The sequence below is a fragment of the Salvia hispanica genome, chromosome 3 (assembly GCF_023119035.1).
Source record: "Salvia hispanica cultivar TCC Black 2014 chromosome 3, UniMelb_Shisp_WGS_1.0, whole genome shotgun sequence".
Taxonomy (NCBI): domain Eukaryota; kingdom Viridiplantae; phylum Streptophyta; class Magnoliopsida; order Lamiales; family Lamiaceae; genus Salvia; species Salvia hispanica.
The window spans coordinates 44,434,860-44,458,953 of record NC_062967.1 but is presented as its reverse complement, the minus strand read 5'-3'; the positions used below and the strand labels follow the sequence as shown (position 1 = coordinate 44,458,953).

At 34.6% G+C, this 24,094-nt stretch overlaps 2 protein-coding genes across 2 annotated transcripts; both read right to left on the bottom strand.

Annotated features, from left to right (window-relative positions):
• Positions 1 to 588: 588 nt before the first annotated feature.
• On the bottom strand, positions 589 to 2,684 carry LOC125212379 (peroxidase 64-like). Its single transcript, XM_048112535.1, has 3 exons — positions 2,415 to 2,684; positions 1,995 to 2,183; positions 589 to 1,282 (listed from the first exon to the last, which is right to left on the bottom strand). Exons 1-3 carry the CDS (start codon positions 2,619 to 2,621, stop codon positions 725 to 727), a joined length of 954 nt encoding a protein of 317 aa, XP_047968492.1. The 5' UTR covers positions 2,622 to 2,684; the 3' UTR covers positions 589 to 724.
• A 5,483-nt stretch (positions 2,685 to 8,167) lies between these two features.
• Positions 8,168 to 20,828, bottom strand: LOC125215391 (dolichyl-diphosphooligosaccharide--protein glycosyltransferase subunit STT3A). Its single transcript, XM_048116796.1, has 23 exons — positions 20,662 to 20,828; positions 20,405 to 20,467; positions 18,920 to 18,975; positions 18,747 to 18,818; positions 18,454 to 18,559; positions 18,292 to 18,342; positions 17,630 to 17,725; positions 17,430 to 17,489; positions 17,232 to 17,345; positions 15,723 to 15,809; positions 14,216 to 14,319; positions 13,856 to 13,951; positions 12,843 to 12,963; positions 12,648 to 12,728; positions 12,431 to 12,562; positions 12,127 to 12,345; positions 11,656 to 11,799; positions 9,562 to 9,748; positions 9,389 to 9,486; positions 9,066 to 9,145; positions 8,900 to 8,987; positions 8,657 to 8,746; positions 8,168 to 8,563 (listed from the first exon to the last, which is right to left on the bottom strand). Exons 1-23 carry the CDS (start codon positions 20,779 to 20,781, stop codon positions 8,504 to 8,506), a joined length of 2,325 nt encoding a protein of 774 aa, XP_047972753.1. The 5' UTR covers positions 20,782 to 20,828; the 3' UTR covers positions 8,168 to 8,503.
• Between the last annotated feature and the right edge of the window lie 3,266 nt (positions 20,829 to 24,094).

The window sequence follows — 24,094 nt, the reverse complement described above, 5'->3', positions numbered from 1 at the left end:
CTTAATTTTTGCTTTTTTAGGATATTTCTATTTGTTTCCTCTAATTTTAATTGAGACACTAACAATAAAGACACGCATTGATGGTACAATTAAAAACACAAATTAGTGTCCATAATAGTACTATTAAAACGTGTTCTTCTCCGGGTGTTTTTGTTGTAGTGTATTTTTAGTGCAATATTAATACCACAGTCTATAACTATATAAATTTGATTTTTAATTTTACTTTCCCAAAAAGATGTAGCGAAAATGAGAAATATACGCATTTAGAAATGGTTAGATAAGTGATCAGTTATTATCAACTGACTATTTTGTTTTAGGGAACGGCGGTTACTATAACTCATTATTATATAATTATTTATTTATTATTAAGTTGTGAGATTATAAAAATTAGAAATTATAGTATAACTCATTATTATATAATTATTTATTTATTATTAAGTTGTGAGATTATAAAAATTAGAAGTTATAGTTATGATTTATTATGGTATGATTATATCTGTAACTATTTGTGAGATTCAATATAATGAACTATATATAATGAATATTTAATTATTAGATATAATATTCAAATCGGACATACACCATGAATAAAAAATAAAAAAGTTCCAGCAGCCTTCAAGTATGCATGAGAAGCAACATTAGGCTTCATTAGGATATATAATAACAGTTGTCGAAAATAACATAATAACAAGGCACAATTGTAATGCTTATTTGTAAACTAAATTTAATTAACAAACCTACAGTCCTTCCTAATCTCCTGGCCTCCATTAAGGCTGCTCATTTTGATCATAGCTTTGGCAAAAGCAGTGTGGAAAGCCCTTTTGGAGGTTGCAAATTTGTAAACCAAAGCCTTGGTTTGGGGAGCGGTGAGGAGTGACTGATCGGAGGCGAACAATGCCTGCCGGTTGAGTATGAGCTTGTAGTGGTTGGTGTCGAACGTGGTGGAGGACGGATCCATGGCGACGCCCGCGTTGGGGGCCTTGTTCTTGAGGGGGCACGCGCCCCTCAGCACCCCCGCAAAGGAGGGGCGGATTGTGGGGTCCACGTAATGGGTGGAGTTGAAGTTGCGGATCCTCTTCTCGAAGGTGGAGCAGTGCGCGAAGCCAAGGGTGTGTGCGCCTAAGAGGGCGACTAGCTCTTGTGGCGAGAGGCCCCTTAGGGCGAATGATTTTTCGAGCTGGGAGACGTTGAAAAGTGGGGATGGAAGTGTTGAGGTCTCGCTTGCTTTCGATGTCCTCCCGTCTTTTCTTCCTTTTGGTACTTCCCATCTCGGCCCTCCTGACTACGAGTAAAAATTTAGTGGTTCAGATATATTGCTACTAATAAATTTGCTAAAATAACATTATTTTAGTGTTATAGTAAAAGTGATATTGAACCATAGATAATGAAAATATAGATTAATTCTATGTGAAAATTAAAGAGGGGCTATATTTCGAAATGAAGACACTATAACATAGCATGTTACATTACTATCTTAAATTAAACTTTAAACATACAAATTGATTTTATAAATCAAGGTCATTTCATAAATAAAAAGTATTGATATAATAAAGGGACGTGAGCTACGACATATCATGTTGAAATAAAGCAAGCATCGTTTACTTTTGGGGTATTTTTCTTCATATTTTGACATTGTAGGTAATAATAATAAAACAGAGTAAAGTTTGTTAGCATTATTGCAAAGGACATTGATCATTGCAACTCTTTAATTTTGCGTGCTTTACCATGATTGACAATTGAATGAACATGCTAGTATAATGAGATGGCAAAAAAGAGAGAAACAGTTGCTAAGTGATCATTTCATATATGACTTTTTTTTTTCATTAAATCTTGCTTAAGATATCGCAGTCAATATCCATCTTATACTCTCTCATCTGTCCCCTAAAAATAGTCACTATAGAAACAATACGAGTTTTGACTCGCAGTTGATAAATCTAATTGCAATAAATTAATATCTAATTTGGAAAAGAATATGTGCAAAATAATATGCTTACGAGGACGACCGCATCTCTAGCGGCAAAGGCCAAAATATCAGCACACGAGACAACGGCGGGGCATACAGCCTCAACAGCTCTCTTGGCAGCTTCAATCACATAAAATGCATGCAGAGATTTGTTTGGTGGTGCATCTCTTTCTGCTTTATTTCCACCTCGAGACTCCAGCAGTATCGACCCATCACAACCCTGCTTATTATTTTCAAAACAACTTAATTAAACTAGTTCTAATAACTATTCTCCAATATATATGTGTTGGCCTAGTAGTGCAATGGCCAATCTCATGTTCGAGTTCACATAATGCTAGTAGTAGTAAAGTACTCCCCCGCTCAACAATACATGTACTTGGCACAAATTTAAAAAATGTGAAGGAAAGCGAGTGTAAAAAGTTACAGAAGAAACATTTAAATGAACACTTACCCTTATGAAACAATCATGAAAATGCATTCTAAGAAGTGTTGCAGGGACTGTTTTATCTCTAGATGTTGCATCTCTTACAACCTTAGCAACAATAGCCTCAACATTGGGACATGATACATCGTACCTATTCATGCTCAATGCACTCCCCATTGAAACATATGATACTATTATTAACATTGTAGCACCAAAGGCCATACTAATATACATAATTCTCTATTTTTCTTTTGTTGGAGAAGAGGGAGGCTTCTTCTTGATATATATATTGTTGTGATTAACAATCATGGACTCTTATTTATACATAAAGGAAGAGAAAATGAGAGATAGTGAAACCCAAATGATGATCATTGAATTGGATTAGTAGCATGCTACATGCATGTTGATGAAATCGTGATTTCTAAGCAAAATTATTAATTGGTTGATTTGGGTATTTTGCTTTATTCCTTATTATCTGTCACTAATTTGGCTAGGCACGCAAACATAATCACTACACCCATGAAAAAAGGAGCATATATCTTGTCGATAGTCATACTGTAGCTAGAGAGGAAATAAATTAATCATCATACAAAAGCATGCTCTTTACCATTAGGTAACTACTTCTAAAATGTAGACCAGGCATTTAGAGCATCCACAATTGTAGGGCGGACTAGTGGTCACCACATCAACATTTCTTCATCCGGCCATTCCTTTTGCAATGGTTCGAACTAGTATCAACCCTATCAATTAAAACTAATTTTTCATTTAATTTTTAATATTATTATTTTTTATTTTTGTTTTCACACCTTATAAATAGAAAATATATTATATTAAACACAACAAATTTAAACAAACACCTACGTTGCTTAATTAAAAAAACTATATTACTTAAATTAAATTTACATTATCATATAAAATAGTGAGATTAATATTGCAAGACACAAGTTAATCAAGAATTACACATAACCAGAAACATTTGAGCTGCAATTAGCTTGCCCTTACACTTTATATATTGTGTGGACTGTGGCGTAATACAATAGTTTTCCTTCATGGCTATTGTGTGGTTGTTTAAGGATGAAGCCCAGTGTAAAGGTATACTAATAAGCGTAGGTTATTTTGATTGAGTAGCAAGGCACAGAAGTTAAAGTTAGCATGAGAGGTGTAAAACATTAACGGTCCGTTCGATACATGAAATTGGAATTAAATTGAAATTGGAATTCCATGGAATTGGATTATAAGGAATTGAATTCTAATTCAATTCCAAATCCTTTATTCGGTATAACTAAAGAATTTACATAGAATTGTGTTATAATTCCAAATCCTTTGTTTGATAACTCAAACAAAGGAATTGGAATTGAATTAGAGTTCAATTTAAAATTCAAAAATTTTAACTAACTACTTTTTAAAATAATTACTACTCGTACTTTTAAATAACTATCATTTTGTGATACCGAATAACGGAATTGGAATTGGAGGCTCCAATTCCAATTCTAATTCCAAGGATTGAATTCCATGCCTAAAACTAATTGTCCCACATCAAAATTACAAAGAAACTTGAAGTTAAAAACATATCTAGAAAACAACTATTTATCCCACATTGAGATCATAATAAAAGTTGAAATTGAATCCTATCTATCTAAGATTTACTCAAGCAATACAAAATTTATTTGTCTAAAGTGAAGGATAATATTCCACAAAATATAGTGGGTATAAAATTATTGGCTTCACCACCGGGGTATAACTCATAAAAATAGAATTGAGATGGGTATAGTGGTAAAATGGATGAGATGTTGATGTTGGCAAGTTAAACGAAAGGTTTGTATGTCTCTTCAAGTCAAACTTACTCTATTTTAGTTTATTAATTTGTTGGCTAACATTTATATACTAAGTAATACTATATGTTAGGACATAAACACTTATATGGAGTATTTATTCATATGTATATTCATTTACTGGATAAAAAATATTTATTCAATAAATAATCATAATAAACTTAATATATTTAGATTTGTAACTAATATATTAATTAGTAGGCCTACTACGATTGAAAGAGGATCACAACCTGTGAGCTAACTTCAAAAAAGCAAAATATAAAGAAAAAAGTAGAAATAATTAAAATGAATGAAATAATTGGTTGGTGAGAGGTTAATGTCGAGAATATGTTGTACAGTGCTTCATCATTGTATATCGATCCAGAGAAATCTTTACACACTAATTAATGTAATTGTAAAGTCAAACATTTTTTTATCATGTAATAATTCATTACATAATAATAACATACAAATTTCATAATGTATGCACTCCACCGACAGAACTTGCCCCATTTGTTTTGGTTCAAATAAAATCAAACTTGATGCGTGTAAGTTCATAAAGTAAAGTTAAAATCAAACTTGATGTGTGCAAGTTCATAAACTAAAGTAAAAAAAAATTAAGAGTAAAGCCTAAAGTTAAAATCAAACTTGATGTGTGCAAATTCATAAACTAAAGTAAAAAATAAATTAAGAGTAAAGTCTAAAATTAATCCTGAACGTATGGTCATTTTATATTTTTAGTCCTAAACATTATCTTTGGATCTGAACATATGGTCATTTTATGTTTTTAGTCCTAAACATTATCTTTGGATTTTTGGACCTGCACATTTTAATTCGGATCACAATTGCTCTTGCACATTTCAAATCGAATCACGATTAATCCTCCCGTCAACATTTCCATTAAAAACTACCAATGAATGGATTTAATCCCGATTTTGACCAAATTAAATTTTTAGTTCTGATTTTTTACTCTCTAATTATTTTTATAAATATTACAAACCCATCGTCACCCACCCCCGAACACGATCCACTCCAGCTTCTTCGCCGCCGCCGGCCGCGACTCCGGCGACGCCAGGTCGAACAAATTTCTCTCCTTTTTGTCATCCTCTTCAATTGCTTGAATTGCTTCTGCCTTCTGCTTCAAGCTGTAGAAAAATCCACTCTTTATTTGGGAATTCATTTTTCGAAATCCCTAGCCCCAATTTTTTCAATTTTGTAAAACCGAGCGAAGGGGTATTTGAAATTGAAGGGGAGATTGAGAGGATAAGGTTTTTCTGGTGGGAATTATCGATCGATAAATTGAGATTAAATTGAAATTGGGGGACGAGGACGGGAGGGGAGGTGGCGTACCTCACTGTGGGGGAGAAGGAAGGGTGTGATGAGGGGAAAATAGCGGCGGCGGAGAGGAAGTATTCGGCGCCGTCGGTTGGTTCGATTTTGTCCGATTTTGTTGGGTTCTTGATTTTGTTTGGTTTGCAGATTTGAGATTCTCCCATTTTTGTTGGGTTTTTCAATTTTGGGATTCTTCGATTTTGTTGGATTCTTGATTATGTTATAGGTATTTGAAGATGAATTTCGATTTTAGAATTTGTGAATGAAAGGAGAATTTGAAGTTCTGTAGATTAGAATTTGGAGATGAACGAAAATAGATGAAAAAGATGAAAGGTGAGAGGAAGGAAGAAGATAGAAATTGTAGTGATGTACTCCCTCTACCGAGATGCTGAAAAAATAAGAACTCTGAACATATTAAGAAGATAGCAAACAGATCCAATCAAACAAATATTTTAGGAATGCACATCCCGTATATATTTGCAGTTATTACTTTTTTATGTCAAGGTGGTGTATTGTTTATTTGAAGCAAGGACAGAAGGAAAAATAACAAACAAAACGCACGTCAAATTATCTCCAATAATTATGGCTAAATTTTTAGTTAGACATAGGACTATCGATATTTTATAGGTTTTTATACCAAAATTAATTAGTGATAGCAGGAGTGATCTATCAAACTTAGTTTTAGTTTTCTTTTTATATTAATGTATGATATTGTTATAGTTATGTTTAATTTAGGTGCCAATACCCTACCCCAAACCAAGTGAATGTTGGATGAATTGGACTTTTTTTAATGTAATTAGACAATCTTCTATCGAATTGGCCAAATTTTGAAATCCAGATATACTGTCAATTATTTTTTTATTTCAATCTATATATATTTGTTGCGTCAGTTAAATTTAATTCACAATAAGCTATCCACTCTTATACGTATCATCAATGGCGGCCGTACGTTTAAGTATGGCGGGTCATTAGGACCTCCAATAAATTTAGCTCTAGATATATATAATACGTATCCATAAATTTACGTATTCTAATTTTAGTGCAAATGGTCTAGGAATAGCTTGTAGAATCATTTGATTCGAAGGCCCGAGTTTGATTCCAAAAGTATATAACATGATTTAAATTGGTGGGATAGTCATGGGGCTCCATAGTCCCAGCTTTCTACTCCCTAATTCAACATGTAGAGCTTTTTTAGGTGAAAGTATGTAATACCACAACAAAGCTTTGTGACAATATTATTGTTTTCGACTTTTCATACATTAAAATCACATTGTTAGAAGGGATTGTATTTACAGTGACTAATTTATGATTTGTGTCCAATAAAAGTGATTGTTATTATGAATGGATATACAATATATGGAATACACTTCCTACGTCCGCCATTAAGAGTCCCGATTTACTATTTTAGTCGGTCTACCATTAGGAGTTTCGGTTCATTTTTGCTATAAATGGTAGGTAAAGCTCACTTTCCACCAATTCATATCACTCACATTCTATTGTAAAACCAATATATAAAAAATGGGTCTCGCATTCCACAATCTTTTCTCACTCACTTTCCTTTATATTTCTGAAAACCTGTGCCGAGCTCAAAAGTGACTCCTAATGGCAGACGAAAAGAGTAACGTAATACCTTTTGTGAATAATAATGGCGGTTGTAAAAGCTACAGTTATTCTTAATATAAATTACTACCGCTGTCCCTGAAAATTTGATACAGTTTACTATTTCGGTCCGTCCCTGAAAGTTTGATACACTTCACTTTTACCATATTTGGTAGTGGACCACATATTCCACTAACTCATTTCTACTCACATTTTATTATAAAACTAATACTTTAAAAGTAGGACCCACATCCCACCAACTTTTTCAACTCACTTTCCATTACATTTCTTAAAACTCGTGTCGGGTCGAAGTGTAGCAAATTTTGGGGGACGGAGGTAGTATTATTTTGAAAAAATAAAATATTTTGATTCAATTGAAAATTTATGTAGCTGGATTTTGTTGCTAGTGGAAAAAATTCAACAACTATTTAAGTTTGTGATATTATATGTCATGTTGATAAAAAAAAATTGTTTTTTTGAAAAAGTTCATGATACTCTCCCTCTGTTTCCTCATAGTTGAAACATTTTTTCATTTCGGAAAATTTACTATGAGTCATTTCCATATTTCTCACTTTCTTACTTTACTCTCTCTATTACTTTATTCTCTCTACTTTATTCTCTTTCTTATTTTTTTATCTATTTATTTAACAGACTCAACATTCATTTTTTAAACTACGTGCCGAAAAATTTCATCTCAACTATGAGAGAACGAAGAACAAAGGGAGTATTAGACTCCAATATCAATAAATAATATGCGCCATTAAGATTTATAAAAATGTTGAATTTAGTATTTAGTATTCTGTTTCGCAGTTATTAACCCGTGATGGGAGTGGGGTTAATTAATCGATAGGATGGTAATGGTTACCAATTTAAATAAACATTTAATTCAATTAAAACTTGTCGCAAATCAAATTTTGAATTCCCCCGTTCAAATAATCATCTGAAATGTGAGCATGGCTTTTACAGCGGTAAATTTCAAAAGGCAGTGCATGCCGTTGACTACCTATTCAAAAAATTAGAAGATTAAAAGCCTAAAAATTACGAAGCAAAGCAGAAAAAATTAAATTTCAAAACAAATTTTTGTGGTATGCTATCAAGTGGAAGTTGTAGCAGTAGCAGCAAAAAGAAGGATCAGACCTAAAACAGCTATATTTAGATTACATGTTTCACAGTTCTGCAATAATATTCTGAAGCGTGTACAGTCAACAGCCTCATTAGCTAATACTGAAGTCAAAATTTGTTCTGAATTTTGCTCATTGATCAAGTAGTCTACAATATCTGGACGTAAGAGACCACAAAATCTCAATCGATCACCTCGTCTTCTGATTCTTTTCTAGATATTAAAGATCAAAGTCGTTTGACCCATTATCGTACTTACTGCCAAGGGTTCCTCTTCCTTGTAATTCTTTTCGAGCTAGTCGAAGTGCCAGATTTCTGCAATGGTTTGGCATAAGTCAGTCAGTGATGATTAAGTTTTTATATTGCAGTCACTTATTATTTATTGAACATAAGTGTGGCATTGCATACCGATTTGGATCTCTTGGTTTTCCCACGGATTCTATTCCTGGGCGACTTCAATTTGTATATCCGGACCATCCAGTGATGAGTGGTGAAGACCTAAAGACGAGACACATACATGGAGAAATAAGATAATAGAGAGCTACACAATGACACCAACAAGATAGAGCTGCAAAACAAGTATGAATGTCTAGTCGTCCAAACTATCATCACAGGAAACTATAGTAAAATTTTGTGAGAACGGAACTTTACCTCTTCGAAGTGAGTGAGTTTGAAATGCTTTTTCCCGATTTCAGTGTTCCTAACCCTGTCATACCCTCTACCATCTGTCTCTACAAACCTACAAGACAAAACAAAAATCATATGGCAAATTTTATGTGGTAGGAGAAATCCATATATAAGACCGATAAATACGCACCTGAAATATGAAAGTTTGTACATGAGGGAGTTGAGCATGGTTGGAGTAGCTTGAGAATCAATACGGTACTGACCGTCTCTCTGTTTAATGCCAGGATAGAATTAGTGAAAAAAACATGACATCGGATAAAAGCCTGAATGGAAAAAAAAACTCCATATCTAGACAAAACCACACACACTGCACATTAGCTGATACTGGAATTATGAAGAAAGACGAGAAATTAAAAGCAACACCGGATTGACAAAATCAACCAGTACAATGACTAGAGACATAACAAACAAATAATTACATTAAAAAACAGAATGCTGCTATCAACTACTCACCAAATAGTCAGGTTCCTTGATGTGAGGAAACACACCTCCACCAATCCGAACCATCCATAGAAACTTATTAATGTCATCACTAGGGTATCCAACAAGGCCTGAGATAAAGTGACAGCTGTCAGGATAATATTCTCCTTGATTAAGAAAACTCTCTGACAAGTAATGAAGACAACCTCCGAAAACAACCAAAACATATTTTACATCCAACGAGTTGAAAATGTCCCAAGCTGCCTTTTCTGGAGATGACATTGCAGTACCGACAGTTGCAATATGTGTGTTGTTCCATGTATTATTATCAACAATCACTGTGCGGTTAGCCATAGCAGTTGTTTGGTAACCGTAGTCCCACCAAGACGCAACCTGGACCAAAATAGCAGCAGCAAGAAGACCGATAAGCTTGTTTCCTAGTTTGTCATAAAACGCTCATTATTTGTCACAGAAAAGCTCAGTGGACAGAAATTAGTATTGTTTCGTGCTGAAGTCATCAAGAAAAAGGGTCACGGCATTTTGTGTGAAGTGGTAAGGCGTGAACATAGACATATGTTGTACTAGTCCAAGCACAGCCAGGTTCAGAACCTCAAATAGAACAAGAGAGGATAATGAGTGCTCAAATTTACTTCAAAAGTGGCTTTGAGTCCCTATCATTTTGATTTTGAGCATTTAAACTAAGTACCAACATCAAAAATATCTCATATTTGTATAACAAGCTTCACCAACACAGGTACACTAACGTCTAACTCTAACATTAAGAAGATATAGTGCACATGGTTCTGAAACTATCACCCGATATAATTTATATATCTGACCTAGCAATGAAACTTATGCCACTGACATCTGTTGGGGTCCTAAGGGCAAACGAATCAGACCTCATTGAGAAACCGCCAATTCTACTATTATCCATTTTGAGAAAAAATATTTTTTAACAATCACCAGCAGTATCTAAGTAGAAGTCTAAGCTGTACATTTAAATTTCATTATCAATACATACAAGAGAAGGCTTTATTGTCCTTGTTTAAATGACAAACATGTTGCTATAATGCTCTTCGAAAAAGGTTTGTCAGATTTCCAATTTTAGTGTAAATTAGATCCTCAAAAATCCTAATCCAAGTAGTCAATTATTGCACATGGCACACCCCATTTCTTCAACAAAAAAAGAAACATTTTTACAGCATACCCAAAGCCAACAATTTTTATGAATGGCATAGAATGTATATTTTCCTGGGATGCTAAAATGGACAGAGCAGCTACAGCTTGTTATAGGGCATTATGCATGGCTTCATCAGCAAAATCTTTCACCAGTTATAAAAGAAACAATTGCGGCAAAAAAAGAAGAAAATGAGGGTCACATATATAAGGTTCACATGCAGAGGCAAAAAGTATAGTAGCCATTTAGCGAAGTAATATATAACTAGCAATCACTGGTTAAAAATACTTCCTTCGTCCCTTATAAATGTGTCCATTTTATCATTTCAGTCCTTCCCTCATAAGTTCCACTTTAGGGAACTACCCACTACTAATCTTATATTTTACCCTCACTATATTAACACAAAAAAACCAAACATAAGTTGGCCCATTTCCCTAGGATCTACATACCCCTATAACAATGTTGGCCAATATTTTCACTTATCTACACACTTATGTATCATGTACTATTAAAATAAAAACTATGCCGAAAAAGTGGGAACATACTTATAAGGGATGGATTATATAAATTCTAGCCACTCTTGCCAAAATACCCTGGTAATTCAGAATCTGAAACTAATTAAATGATTTCACATGATTAATCCGCACGATCATGTGAATCATAACCATTTTTTACTACAGTGATAAGGGCTAGTAAATGTCTAGATTGAGACTAGTGAAGTTAAGAAATACAGTTTAAATTTAAAACAAAGGTAACAAGCTACATAAATAGTCCTATAAACACCAGTACTGTTGACAAGTGCAAGTGATAGTGGAGAATTTTAACACTAGATGATGCACTGCTGCTCCTATAATTGCCTACTCTTTTTCCGCTGCTATTTTTATAGTTAACTAATTAATGGTTAGGGTGATTTTGAGTTGGATTTCTATGATTTGAAGCCCTGCATAAGCTTCAGAGACATATGTTCATGAATATGCACAGCCAAAGTTACAGATGTACACATGCTCACACACCTAACCTTAAAAAGAGAAAAGAAAACAAAGACTTGCATAACCAGCAGAAGGATTATAGTGAGAACTTGTTATTGACATGAAAGAAATCAAGAGGCAGCCCAACTACTTACTTTATCATCCACCTCAGTGTTATGGCTCAACCAAGCATATGCCTCTCTGAAGTCATCAAAGACATGGAGACCATCATGAGAACGAGAGGTTAAAACAATTGATGGAGCAGAATAAGCCTCTGCTGCAGCCCAGACACAATGAACCTACAACAGTAATTATTCTTAATTATTTGAAAATCAGATCAGAACCTGAATACAGCACTAGTATACACAACAATGAGAAAGGGTCTAGCACATTTTGGCATCAAGATACATAAAACTCCATATTTAAACGATTCTACACAATTTTTATATTTCATTCAACTAGGCTACATACACAGATGACAAAGATAATATGTAATGAAGCAATAATCACGTAAGACAAAACGGATCAGCAACAATTTCTTCTTACAACCATAATCCCTTAGACACCTTAGACATTGCAGAAACATTGTCAAAATATAATTGCTCAGCGATGTATCATGTGCATACCACATAAAATGCTCCAAGCAAGACAAGTAAGAAAACAGCCATCACTGATGTCTCCAGGGGCAAGACCAGAAGCCTCTTTTCAACCCGGGATACAAGAGACGGTTTCTCTATGTTTTCCTTGTCCTTCTTTTTACTTTTCCTTGAAGATCGTTCCTTTACTGTGTCCTCACTTTTCTCAGACTTCACATCGTTATGAGTAACTTTGGTGGCATCCCCTGCCTTGTGAAGATCAGAAAATTTTCATCCTAGTTTAGTTACAGGCTATACCAATCACTTGATTCACTTGCATAATGAACTCACTTACATTGTCTTGGGGGTTTTGCGTTGTACCAACCAAGTGGAATTTAATTGATCTAGTGAAAACGTCAAAAGCTTCTGAAAGGGCAATACCAGACATTATACAAGCTGCTGGAGCTAGTACGAGCATTAGGCGCACCTACCACATTGTAACTTAAGTAATTTAGTTTGGGAGCAGAAAGTAAAACAACATCGTGATTGAGGTATGTCTCAGCTATGCATACCATGACCCCTGAAAAATATACTGATGTAACAATGTAGAGAACTGCAAAGGAGCTTGCATCAGACAATGGCAAAAAGCATGCCTGCATATTCCAACACAGATTATTATAATTAGTATTAGTATTTAAGTAAAAAGGGAGGAACAGAAACATCGCGTCAGTAAAGCTTTCTAAGAGAACAAATAATTGAGAACTTACAATAATACCAGCGGGAACCAAAAATGCTAAAACATTGATGTCCATAAAGTAAGATGGCCAAGTAGGGGGCTGATGTTCACTGACGCTTGCAATGATTGGTATGTACTTGCTTGCATAGGTTCTGTTCTCCATTTACATAGGATAAACAGCCAAAAATATATTCATAACAGTTACAGAAATGATAACATAGAAATAAAATTTGCTTGCATAGGTTCTGTCTCCAATTTAAACGGGAGAAAAGAGCCAAAAGATAATTAATAGCAATAACAATAATTCTGAGGGACAGAAAACAAAGTCCGTGCAAATATATTTGGGGTAGGCGGTAGCAAATATATTTGGGGTAGGCGGTAGCATATTACAGAACATTTGTAAAAAATATTATTGGGATCTTTCACCTCAGACTTACTTTTCAGTTTTCACAATAAGACCTTTTGAAACAGGAATCTGAATATAGAAGTTATGGTTTTAGGTTTTACATACAGAGTAAGAGCATGGCTCTAGGAGGAAGTTTTATTGCACCAAAATCTACAAAGTGTGAATTTTCATACCAATACAATTTTATGTGCCTTGCATAACTGGAAGATGGAAATGTTATGTCTGCAAGTTATTTTACAGCTAGCAATTAACTTTTCGTTTGCTTTGTTTAGTTGTTGATACATGCAAGCTGAAGCTGGCAGTCAGCCAAAAATAATAGTATGATTTTCTCCTAATCTTAGAGAAGAAACATCAGCCCATGGTGCTTATATATTACTGAGGTCAATTCAACAGGACAAAGCTGGAAACAGATCTTTGAAATAAATATTGATGAAAAGATATATATGTTTTGATGAACTCTCTAGATGATAACAATATTTTAGAAGTTAGAATAGGTCACAAGTCAAAAAGAACGGCTTTAAAAGCCAGCATATTTCTTATACAGATAAATCAGGTATCCATTAGTTTGTAAAGCCATTTACCATGCATGATTAGAGCAATAAATAGCATACTACACATATTAATATAGAGCAACTTACGGATCAAGTAGACTCAGACTTCGTCCACTCCAGCCTTTTGTTGGGCTGGATGCTACCAATGCTATTAGCACAGCCAGTACAGCAACACACAAAACCCTGAACATGAGAAACAATTACATGTGACTGGCAAAAAAGTCTAAGTCTACAATCTGTCCCTATAAAAGAAGAACAGAATTTTCCACACCAAAACCCTATCACATTCTAATTAACTGGATAGCCCAAGCAGTACTACTATAGAGGAATGCACAATGTAATAAGAACATAGGAAAATAGAAAAGAGGTTGGTTGGATATGATGCTGCATATTTCTCATTCTGTTACAAACATCAGCAATAAAGTAGAATTTAGAGAAGAGACTTACATCCCAACCGATACAACAAGAGTAACTGCTACTTTGAACATTTGCGGGGTCAGAATTCCTTTGATATAATAGACAAGTGCCACAACATGTATTATGATAAAGACCTGAGTATACATGTCAGAAGAACCACTGCTTAATAATCTGAGAAACAGAGATAGTGTCTAGGATTATGCTGTCACTTACAGTAACAACTAATAAAACCATGTGAAACATTTCAATCACTAGTATGACTTGTGATTTGTGAAGAAACACATCCACAGCAAAAGTATATTCTTCATATCAAGAGGGGAAGTCATTCTCAAGACAATTGACATACATTCATCTGTAATCAGGATGGTTTAACTTTCAAAATGTATTAACAAGATAACCTGTTTATTATCTAAACCAAACAAAACAAATAGGAAGCTTGGTTAAGCGAGAATGACACCACGCTCAAATAGGGGGTCAATCCAGTAAATGAAAACCTTGAAATTCTTCAATATTTTCCAATATATTTTGGGGATATTAACCAAAAAACTGATGTATAGGCCAGACACAGAACACAAATTGAGAACATTTATGGATCTAGGTATATGCCATGATTGTCTAAGACTTAATACACTTATGCATGAAGAAGAAAGAGAGAGAACATCCAAAGATATTGTTGACTCATTTGTGTGGTACAGCTGATGACCATAAAGGCATTATGGAAATTTTGTAAAGTAAGGGATTCTGATACTTTCCTGGAATCTATATAATATTCAGGTCCAAACCTAAATTGTTGATAACTGTTTACATCAACAGTTATTTAATGTCCTAGAACTAATAAAGCATCCCACGCCCTTCCTAGAGTTATTTGCTTCGTTCAGAAACCATGATACTGCTAATGCAATATGGGCAAGAAAGTTCTGTCGCACACTTTATAAAATTTCTCCCTCAAGCCCTTAACAAGAAATTCCCAAATTCCACTTCATCTGTCTCTTGCAGTTAAATTCAGAAGGAAAACCCTGTTCTAGAAAAGCACAGAATGAACCAATATGAGGTTCCTAAATCCTAATAATTTAACTTTATCAACATTGAGTTGCAACTACGACATATACCATATTTCCCCTTTACTCTAATTGCAGTTCTCGCGTTCAACATCAGACCTAACAATTATACGTCAAACAGCGGAAGAAAAAGACCTCGCAAGTTATAACTCAAGTAAGCAATACTCCCTCTGTCCCACCACGTTACTTGAGGCATTTAGATAAGAGTCTTCTCCATATTATTTTCTCTCTTATATTACTCTCTCTCCACTTTAACTATTTATTATTATTTTTTCCAAATGAGTCCAAAAAAGAAGTGCCTCAAGTAACGTATTGCACGTAGTCCAGCAGTAGATAGTAAGATAATGGATTCTGCAAACTCTGGAATTCGAAAAGATCATATGCAGCTTCGAAGCATGTTACAGGAATCAGAGTGAAAACCCGAGAAAATAACTCATCAGACATAATTGCAAAAGAGCTTTAGAAATTGGACATCTAACCAAGAATGACGCAAAATGCTCAGATGTCATGACAGCATTAAAACCAACAACAGGCACCAAAGCTGCTAGCAGTGTTCCCAAGACGACCTGAATACAAAAATTTATGGTGTTGGTGAAAACAATGATAGACCACGAAAAAATATACAAATATAAAGTATCTCCAGTAAGGCCACAGAAATAAAAAACATGTGCCTCATAGTAAAACAGATATGATGGTACGAGCATTACCAGGAAAATAACACATCACCAAAAAGTGATTCAAAATTAATACTCCCTCTGTCCCACTATAAGTGACAACTTTCCATTTTGGGTTGTCCCGCCATAAGTGATTGATTTCTTTTTTTGGCAAAAAGCAACACTTTTATCTCTCTAACTTTATTCTCTCCTTATCTCTACTAATTTTTCTTCTCATACTTTATTCTCTCCACTTAACTCAATAAATATCATTTCTTAAATAATACCATGCCAAAAGAAACTCCTCGTATAGTGGGACGGAGGGAGTATATTTCAGCAGCATAGAAAGGCAGGAGAAGGACAACATGGTCATTGCATCAATCATTTTTTGGTAATCATCAGGAGCATTGTTACAGGTCCGGCCACCTCCAAAGCAGCCAAAGTATTTCAATGGAAAAAATGGGAAAGAGGAAATTCCCAGAAAAAAATGAGTCGTTCTGATTGGTAGTATTCAACTTTATATATGTATCCATAATCACATGGCCTTAATCACATCCCTCAAGTTTTAACCATAAACATCTTTTAATAAAGGATCCTATTCTCTTGAGAGAAACCAGAAACTCAATTCCAAATCATCATATTATAGTCACGAGGAATGGGATGAAAAGCACTGTGTTTGACAAATAATTTAAATCCCTCCAAAAATCTAGATTAGTAGGCATTTTATTAGGTGAATCAATATCTAAAAGAAAAAGAAAAACTAGATTGATTATAAGCCAAGTTCAACTTGTTTGCCTCTGTTTCCTACAATGTTTGAATTTGATTTAAGAAGACACCATAAATCAATTCAAAAGCTTAACCTAAAGAGTCAGTTTTTCACCATCTCTAGAGCCTGAATCAATAATTTCCATTTCTCATCTAGACATTTACATTAAGTAAGGAAATCATGACAGCCCTGGTAAAATAGAGATCTACAAAGTGTTCTGCCATGATTCTCCGACCGTGCATACCAGTACAACTCTGAAAATACCAAGATCAACCATTAGATGATTCAGCCATGGGGAAGGGTTAGCATTTTATTTTATTTTATTTTATTGGGATATCCTAATGAAAGGATTAACAATATTAGAGAAGAAGCTCTAGATGAGACAAATCTCTTCTTTCCAAAGTAATGTTTAACGATTCTCACGCAAACATCCTTACCTTTTGTAAGGTATAAAAAGTGTTATTTAATCATCACAGCGTTTAAATTCTGGCTGATAAGAACCCATTCATCACAATTACCAAATCATTCATAAACAATTTGCTACAAGTACAGATACACAAAATACTTACAAGGGGGGCATAAGCAATGTAGAGGCGTGGAGAATAGCGACCAGTTACTATGCATAGCAGCACATGCATCGGGATGAGATTTATAATAAAGGTGTACCCTCCCCAGGAGCAAACCTGAAATGATATATGAACAACATGAACACTGTCATTGAGCCTGAAACAAAAAGAGGAGAGCGAAAACTTCAGCAAAATACGCACCATGTAAAAGTACGCAATTGCATTTAGTGTAGCATAAAAAAGTGATCCAGTGTTCAACGTCTGCAGTGAATGAATATATATCGAGTCATGATTCCAAATTAGCTCGCAGAAGTAAGAATATCAGCTCTAGTCTTCGAGAAAATAAATTCTTTGTCAGGAGAAAACTAGTAATTCAGAAACAACACAGATTGAAATCTCACCTTTATATATAGATAGAAAGTGAAGATCAAAGCAAATATTGCAACTGCTTCATTGTCATAGCTCCCAGCCACAGATCTAGATATATATGATGGCACCTGCAAGAAGAGAAATAAATAATTATACAATAATTTCCCACAAGGATATCTCAAAACAAAACAAAGGAAAAGACGAAAGAAGGTGATTGTCATACATATTACATAAGCAACTGATTTTTTGTTACTGCCAATTAATTTGCAGCATAGCCTCTGATAAGTGGAATTGGAAATAAGTATACTTTGATGCTATACTGATGCCATATTACATTTACATGACCTAATGTTAGAATTAGTTAACCAAGCTAGATTTGTATACCTTAAAGATGCTATACTGCTACCCTATTACATGACCTCACTTTAGTAAGGGCTAAAATCATTTACATACACATGGGAAGCAATGGATACTGAATGCAACTGCTTTAACCACATTAAGTACAGGTTAATTGAACATCACATGTTTTAAATCAGGGTCAGGGCTAAAATCATTTACATAGGCATGGGAAGCAATTACAGAACATAAAAAGAATTACATGAATGTATGATGTGATTGCAAAAGCTAAAATACAAGATAATGTGTTCCGGATCTACACAAAATAACTAAAACAAAGAAATTGAAAACATAATACCATGGCCAGAAGAGCTGCAGCAGTCAAGCCAGCACCAGCACCTTTAATTTCCTAGACAAAACATATACCTCATCAAAAAACATGTCCAATAAAGATTCCCTGGTAAAGTCCATTAGCCTAGGCAGCAGCCACAAGAAGAGAGGCAATAGATTTATAAAGAACCTTAGTTAGAAGGTATGTGGCCCATGAAGCAAAGGCAGAAAATACAGGAGCTGTAAATACACAAACAGTTTCTACTGATAGAGGAATATTAATGGAGTTCAGTATCCTGTCAATAAATTTAAACAGATCAATTAGTGAAACAGGACTATAAGAAAAACAAGGGCGGTGTTATTAAAAATGATTTGATGAAAATCGAACAACTAAATAATTGTCAATAGAAATAACCGCATAAACTAAAGCTTCTCTGATGGATATATTGTTATTTATACAGAGCCAAAATATGTAATCCATACCACCATAAAGTACCCGCAGTTAGAGTAAGCCCAGGGTATACAGTTCCCCCAATCACACGTCCAAGAGGATACCTTGCCAAGATTTCGAAATAATGTCAATACAGCAAAATTAGGGCACAATCATAAAATTTTCCCACAAAACACAAACTAGGTGTTGCAAATACAGAAATTACCATGTTCGGTCGTCAAACCAATTCCAGAAGTCATATACTCCACTTTTTGTAAGAAACTGTAATCATCAAACTTATGTCACTAAATTTGCTTCATGCAGACATCAAAATCCAAAGAAGGATAAGAAATGTAGATTTGACATATAGAAGACAAGGCACAAGAAATGCAATACAGAAGATGGTCAGTCTTCTGTGCTGTGAAGAGGTTAAAACTGACTTAAGTTACAACACGTATAAAAATACAACTTGATGCAATGGAGTCCTCAGAGAACTTAGATAACCAATTTTATATAGACAAAAGATGAAAAGTTAAGTTTACCAAATTAAAAGTTGGTCAAGCACACCAACCTCGCAGACATGATCTGGGCTACGCTGTTGTTTTAACTTTTCAATGTATGTCATTGGCAGATTCATATTCAGTTCATATTTGGAGGAGACGGGGTCAAAACCAAGTTTCTTGAACATAATAAAATCCATCTCTCTTCCACATACAGATCATATACTATACTTTTCTCTTACGCTCATTGATCTGTTCTCCAAATCAACATTTCTGTTTCAAACTCCCTTTAGGGTTAAGCGTGTTTTTTCAATGCTCGAGTATAAATGCATCCAACTTTCTTATACTTTTTGGTAAATTGCAATTATATTATCCCAAAACTTGTACCCTACAGGCTACATCATGTGTTAGGAACTTACGATAAGACATCTCATACTACTAATTCAATTGACCAATTCAAAGGGTTTTTAGATCTTTAGAAACCTGAGTGCCATATCAAACATGAGATGGAAATACAAGGCACCCCCACAGGGCAAATATGCTATTTCTACCACCAAGATAGCCAAGAACCCTTATATGAGCAGCTTATAGAAATTATTAACAAAAAATGTGAGAAATTATTATTATTTGAACTAATCTGACCAATATAACACATTAATAAGTTCTATTCATTTGAATCTTCATACAAAGTACTCCCTCCGTCCCCCTCTAAGTGACACATTTTCCTTTGTAGGATGTCCCACCCTAAATGACACATTTCTTAAAATAGAAGCATCACTCTCTACTTTCTCTCACTCGTAGTCTATCCTCTATCCACTTAACTCACAAAACAACACTACATAAAACCCCGTGCCAAAAAGGACGCTCCCCTTAGGGTGGGACGGAGGGAGTAAAATTTTATCTCTCGAATCATGGGTTTTAGAAACACACCACATTACATGAATGGTGATTTGCATTTGAATTCCATTGAGAATGACAAAGAATAAAAACTTAACCTTTATAGACCTACACAATTTTGTTTATCATGTTAATATCTTTCCAAATGCAGATATTTAAACCCATTTGGCAAGTTGTAGTGTAAGTCATTTTTTGTTAACGTCAATTCTCCCATTCAAAACACGTCACAATGAAACAAGGAAAGAAGCAAATTCATTTTCTTACACAAATTGATCATGAAGAATACCATAAATTTCATAAAAAAACAGACTAACCTGTGTCACTCTGTAATTGAAATAAGGATCGAATTCATGAATCACACTCTCATACTTAATAACCTGCGCAAAAAAAATTGAAAGCAAAAAACAAAAAATCAAACAATTAAATTAAAATATATAAATCGTCGATTCAGCTCATTCACTAGAAATTAACAAATATACATTTTCCACTTAGGGTTCGATCGATCAAATTTATGAATTTACACAAATGCGCATGAATGAGTGGACGCAGACGAAGGAGGAGTAGGATTTACTGAGAATAGACGGATCGAGAAAGCCATAACGCCGATCAGCAACAGAACGGCAAAGGAGAGCACATTTCCGAATGCGTGACGGAAAGTGGCGGATTGAGAAGTAGTCTCCTGGGCGGCCATCGACGCTGTTGAGTGAGAGAATGAGAGTGAAGGCGGGTTTTTGAGGTATTGACTTTACACAGGACACAAATATGACTTCACCGTGCACATTTGTCCTCAGCTGATTGGTTCAATACATTTACTTTAGATATTACAAAAAATTCCTTATTTTTTTATTATTCTGTGACAGATCAAGTCTTGTATCTGCCCGAGATTTCCATTGTACACGACCCGTAGGTCCCTTATATTTATTTGACCTTTCCACGAAGGTCCCTCTTTGATTTGACATTTCCACAAAGGCCCCTCTTTGCATATTTTGACTTTTCCACGAAGGCCCCTCTTTGATTTGACCTTTCCACGAAGGTCCCTCTTTGCTCTTTGTATTGACCCATAGGTCTACTATCATGGTATATGACTCGTAGGTCTATTTTCATTTCCATTGATATCAGACCCAGAACTAGATTGTCACATATCCTCTTTAAGGGTTAATTCTTCTTTTGTTCTAGGATGTTAATTGCATTCCATCTTAATGAAGAAGAATAGATTTGTTCCCAGTTAGGGAGTGACGCATAAAGGTTATGCGTCTTTAAAAGTAAAACGCATAAAGGTTATGCGTCTTTACGCAATGACACATAAGGATTATGCGTCGTTAGGTGAAAATGCAAATAAAATTAGCGTTTTGGAGTGACGCACAACTGTTATGCGTCTTTCATTAGTGACGCATAACCGTTATGCGTCTTTCATTAGTGACGCATAATGGTTATGTGTCTTCGAGTCGCGATTTAAACAGCAGAACAGAGGCAGAAACACATTTCGACAGAGGCAGCGAGCAAAGTCGCGATTTTCTATCTTCTCCGGCGCATTTGTCCATGTTTTCCGGCGAATTTCAAACATATTCGGTATTTGTTCTTCAATTTGGCTACATTCATCATTATTCATGTTAATTTTGCTCTACTTTGTTAGTTTTACCCAATTTATTAAAAATTAGGGCTTATAGAAAAAATGTCTCAAGCCAGTGACGGCCAGTGAAAACACGACCGTCTGCTCTCAAGCCCCACAGGGTTTGCACATCCTGTAAGGTTACAGTAACCTCTCCAACTGGTAGGTGGAAACAGTGTGTCTCAGGCCTCCAGCGCTCGATCAAGGCAGTGATAAGCTCGTTGTCTACCCTCATCGGCCTTCCACATTCCAACAAGCCTTTGAAACCCCATACATCAAGCAAATCCTTCACAGTTGGATGCATTTGCACTATCCAGACCTTACTTTCCGTCCGACGAACTCTAAACACATTTGATGTGCCATTCGCCAACAATGAGGCTGAAATGTGTTCGTTTTGATGAAATAGTAATGATGGATCCTCAGGTCCATAACATAATTGTTCTTCAGAACTTGAAGATGCCATCTGCTTCAAAATAATCAACCAAATTGAATCAACATTCCAACTTAATCATAAGCTCTAAACCCAAATAATCACCCAACTTAATCAACATTCCAACATTCCAAAAAATTCCAACATTCCAACATTCCAACTTAATCAACATTCCAACATTCCAGCTTCAAAATAATCACCAAAAATAATCACCCAACTTAATCAGCATTCAATTTTAATCAACATTCTATTTTAATCACAAAAACTCAACAATCCAACTTAAATTGCAACTACAACTGAAAAACACACTTCAATTCAAGTTAATCAAAAAATTCAACTTCAACAATCCAACTTCATCAAAAATTGAGTCACTTACTAATTATATACATGTGAAACACACAAATAGGCAACAAAACAACAAAAATCGTCCGAAATTTCATCAATTTCACCCTAAACCCTAACTTTGTTAAATTAGGGAAAACATACAGAAATTAAGCAATAAAGAATAAATGTAGCCAAATTGAAGAGCAATTACCGAAATATGTCTGAAATTCGTCGGGAAAAGATGGAAATCGCGTCGGAAAAGATGGAAAATCGCCTGCTTCTTCAATTTGTTTTCGCGATTCTGCTGTCTGCGTTCTGCCGCTGGTAAAAATTCGACTGAAAGACGCATAAGCTTTATGCGTCACTAACAAAAGACGCATGAGCTTTATGCGTCACTAAAGAAAGACGCATATGGGTTATGCGTCACTTACTAAAGACGCATCAGTGTTGTGCGTCATTCTAAAACGCAAATTTTTTGTGCGTTTTTGATCGACGACGCATAAGACTTATGCGTCATCCATTAAAGACGTATCACCGTTGTGCGTTTTACTTTTGAAGACGCATAATGATTATGCGTCACTCCCTAAGTTGGAATAAAACTAAAGCCCTTCATTAAAATGGAATTCTACTAACATGCATTAATAAAAATAGAAATAACCCCCTCTTTAATCTAATGATGCAAATAATTCTAATGCTATATAAAAATATATTCATAGCACCACTCACATATTCAATATTCCACCATCAATATCAAATAACGCATAACTATTTTAATCCCGCATCATATAATACAAATATTCACTCCAATTTAATAGATAGCAATCAATCACATAAAATATGTAAAATTAAAAGTGTGATTTATACACACCTGAATACTGTAGATACTCTAATTGAGCCTTTGATTCTACTTAGGACTGTGTATCATCTTCTTCGCCAAATTGGCTTGATTTAGTTTGCTATTCTACCTTTTCAAAATATTAGCTGAACATTGTTTCTTCACTTCTATAATTAGGAGCTCACGTTTTGAGTCTACCATTTTCTCGTAGACTTCCTCTAAAAAAATTCCCCCTTCTAACTCTAGTCATATAGATATAAATATATATTAAAGAGTCGGTGTAAAATATGACTAGCTTTTCAACTATCATAGTGTTTGCCTACTATCTAAATTACTCACACGTATAACTCTTGTAGGCACATATGTCATGCAACCTATTTATATTATATTAATTATCAAACTATTAATCACCATGCATTAAGGGCGTATTCCATGCACACACACGTTACATATATATGCACACATATATACACTTCCTCATGCATACTTGTTAACCTTTAATATATTTCTCATACACCTATACCATCTTTATATATATATATATAATTAGTTTAATCTATATTTCCATAATACATATTCACATTATTACACATGCACACACACTCATACTTTTCCAATAATTATGTAATATACGTATATATTTCTTCACAAAAATACTCTTAAAAGGATAAAGCTTAATCACTGAAAGCCCAAATATAAATGGCGTCCCATATGTATATACTGTACATATAATATGTAAAAATAGAATAATGCACATTGTTTTACTTTACTCTAAACACACGTACACTCGTATGTATGTAAGCGAC

Bases quoted from the DNA above. Each gene is read 5' to 3' on its own strand.
- LOC125212379 (XM_048112535.1), bottom strand. From the start codon at position 2,621: ATGTATATTAGTATGGCCTTTGGTGCTACAATGTTAATAATAGTATCA. The intron at 2,184-2,414 runs GTAAGTGTTCAT...AATAATAAGCAG, and splicing joins TTCATGATTGTTTCATAAGG to GGTTGTGATGGGTCGATACT. The intron at 1,283-1,994 runs GTAAGCATATTA...TTTTACTCGTAG, and splicing joins CTAGAGATGCGGTCGTCCTC to TCAGGAGGGCCGAGATGGGA.
- LOC125215391 (XM_048116796.1), bottom strand. From the start codon at position 20,781: ATGGCCGCCCAGGAGACTACTTCTCAATCCGCCACTTTCCGTCACGCA. The intron at 17,726-18,291 runs GTATTATGTTTT...CTCTTCTTGCAG, and splicing joins CTGCAGCTCTTCTGGCCATG to GTGCCATCATATATATCTAG. The intron at 11,800-12,126 runs GTATGCACATGA...TTACTGTTGTAG, and splicing joins TGCTTGGAGCATTTTATGTG to GTTCATTGTGTCTGGGCTGC.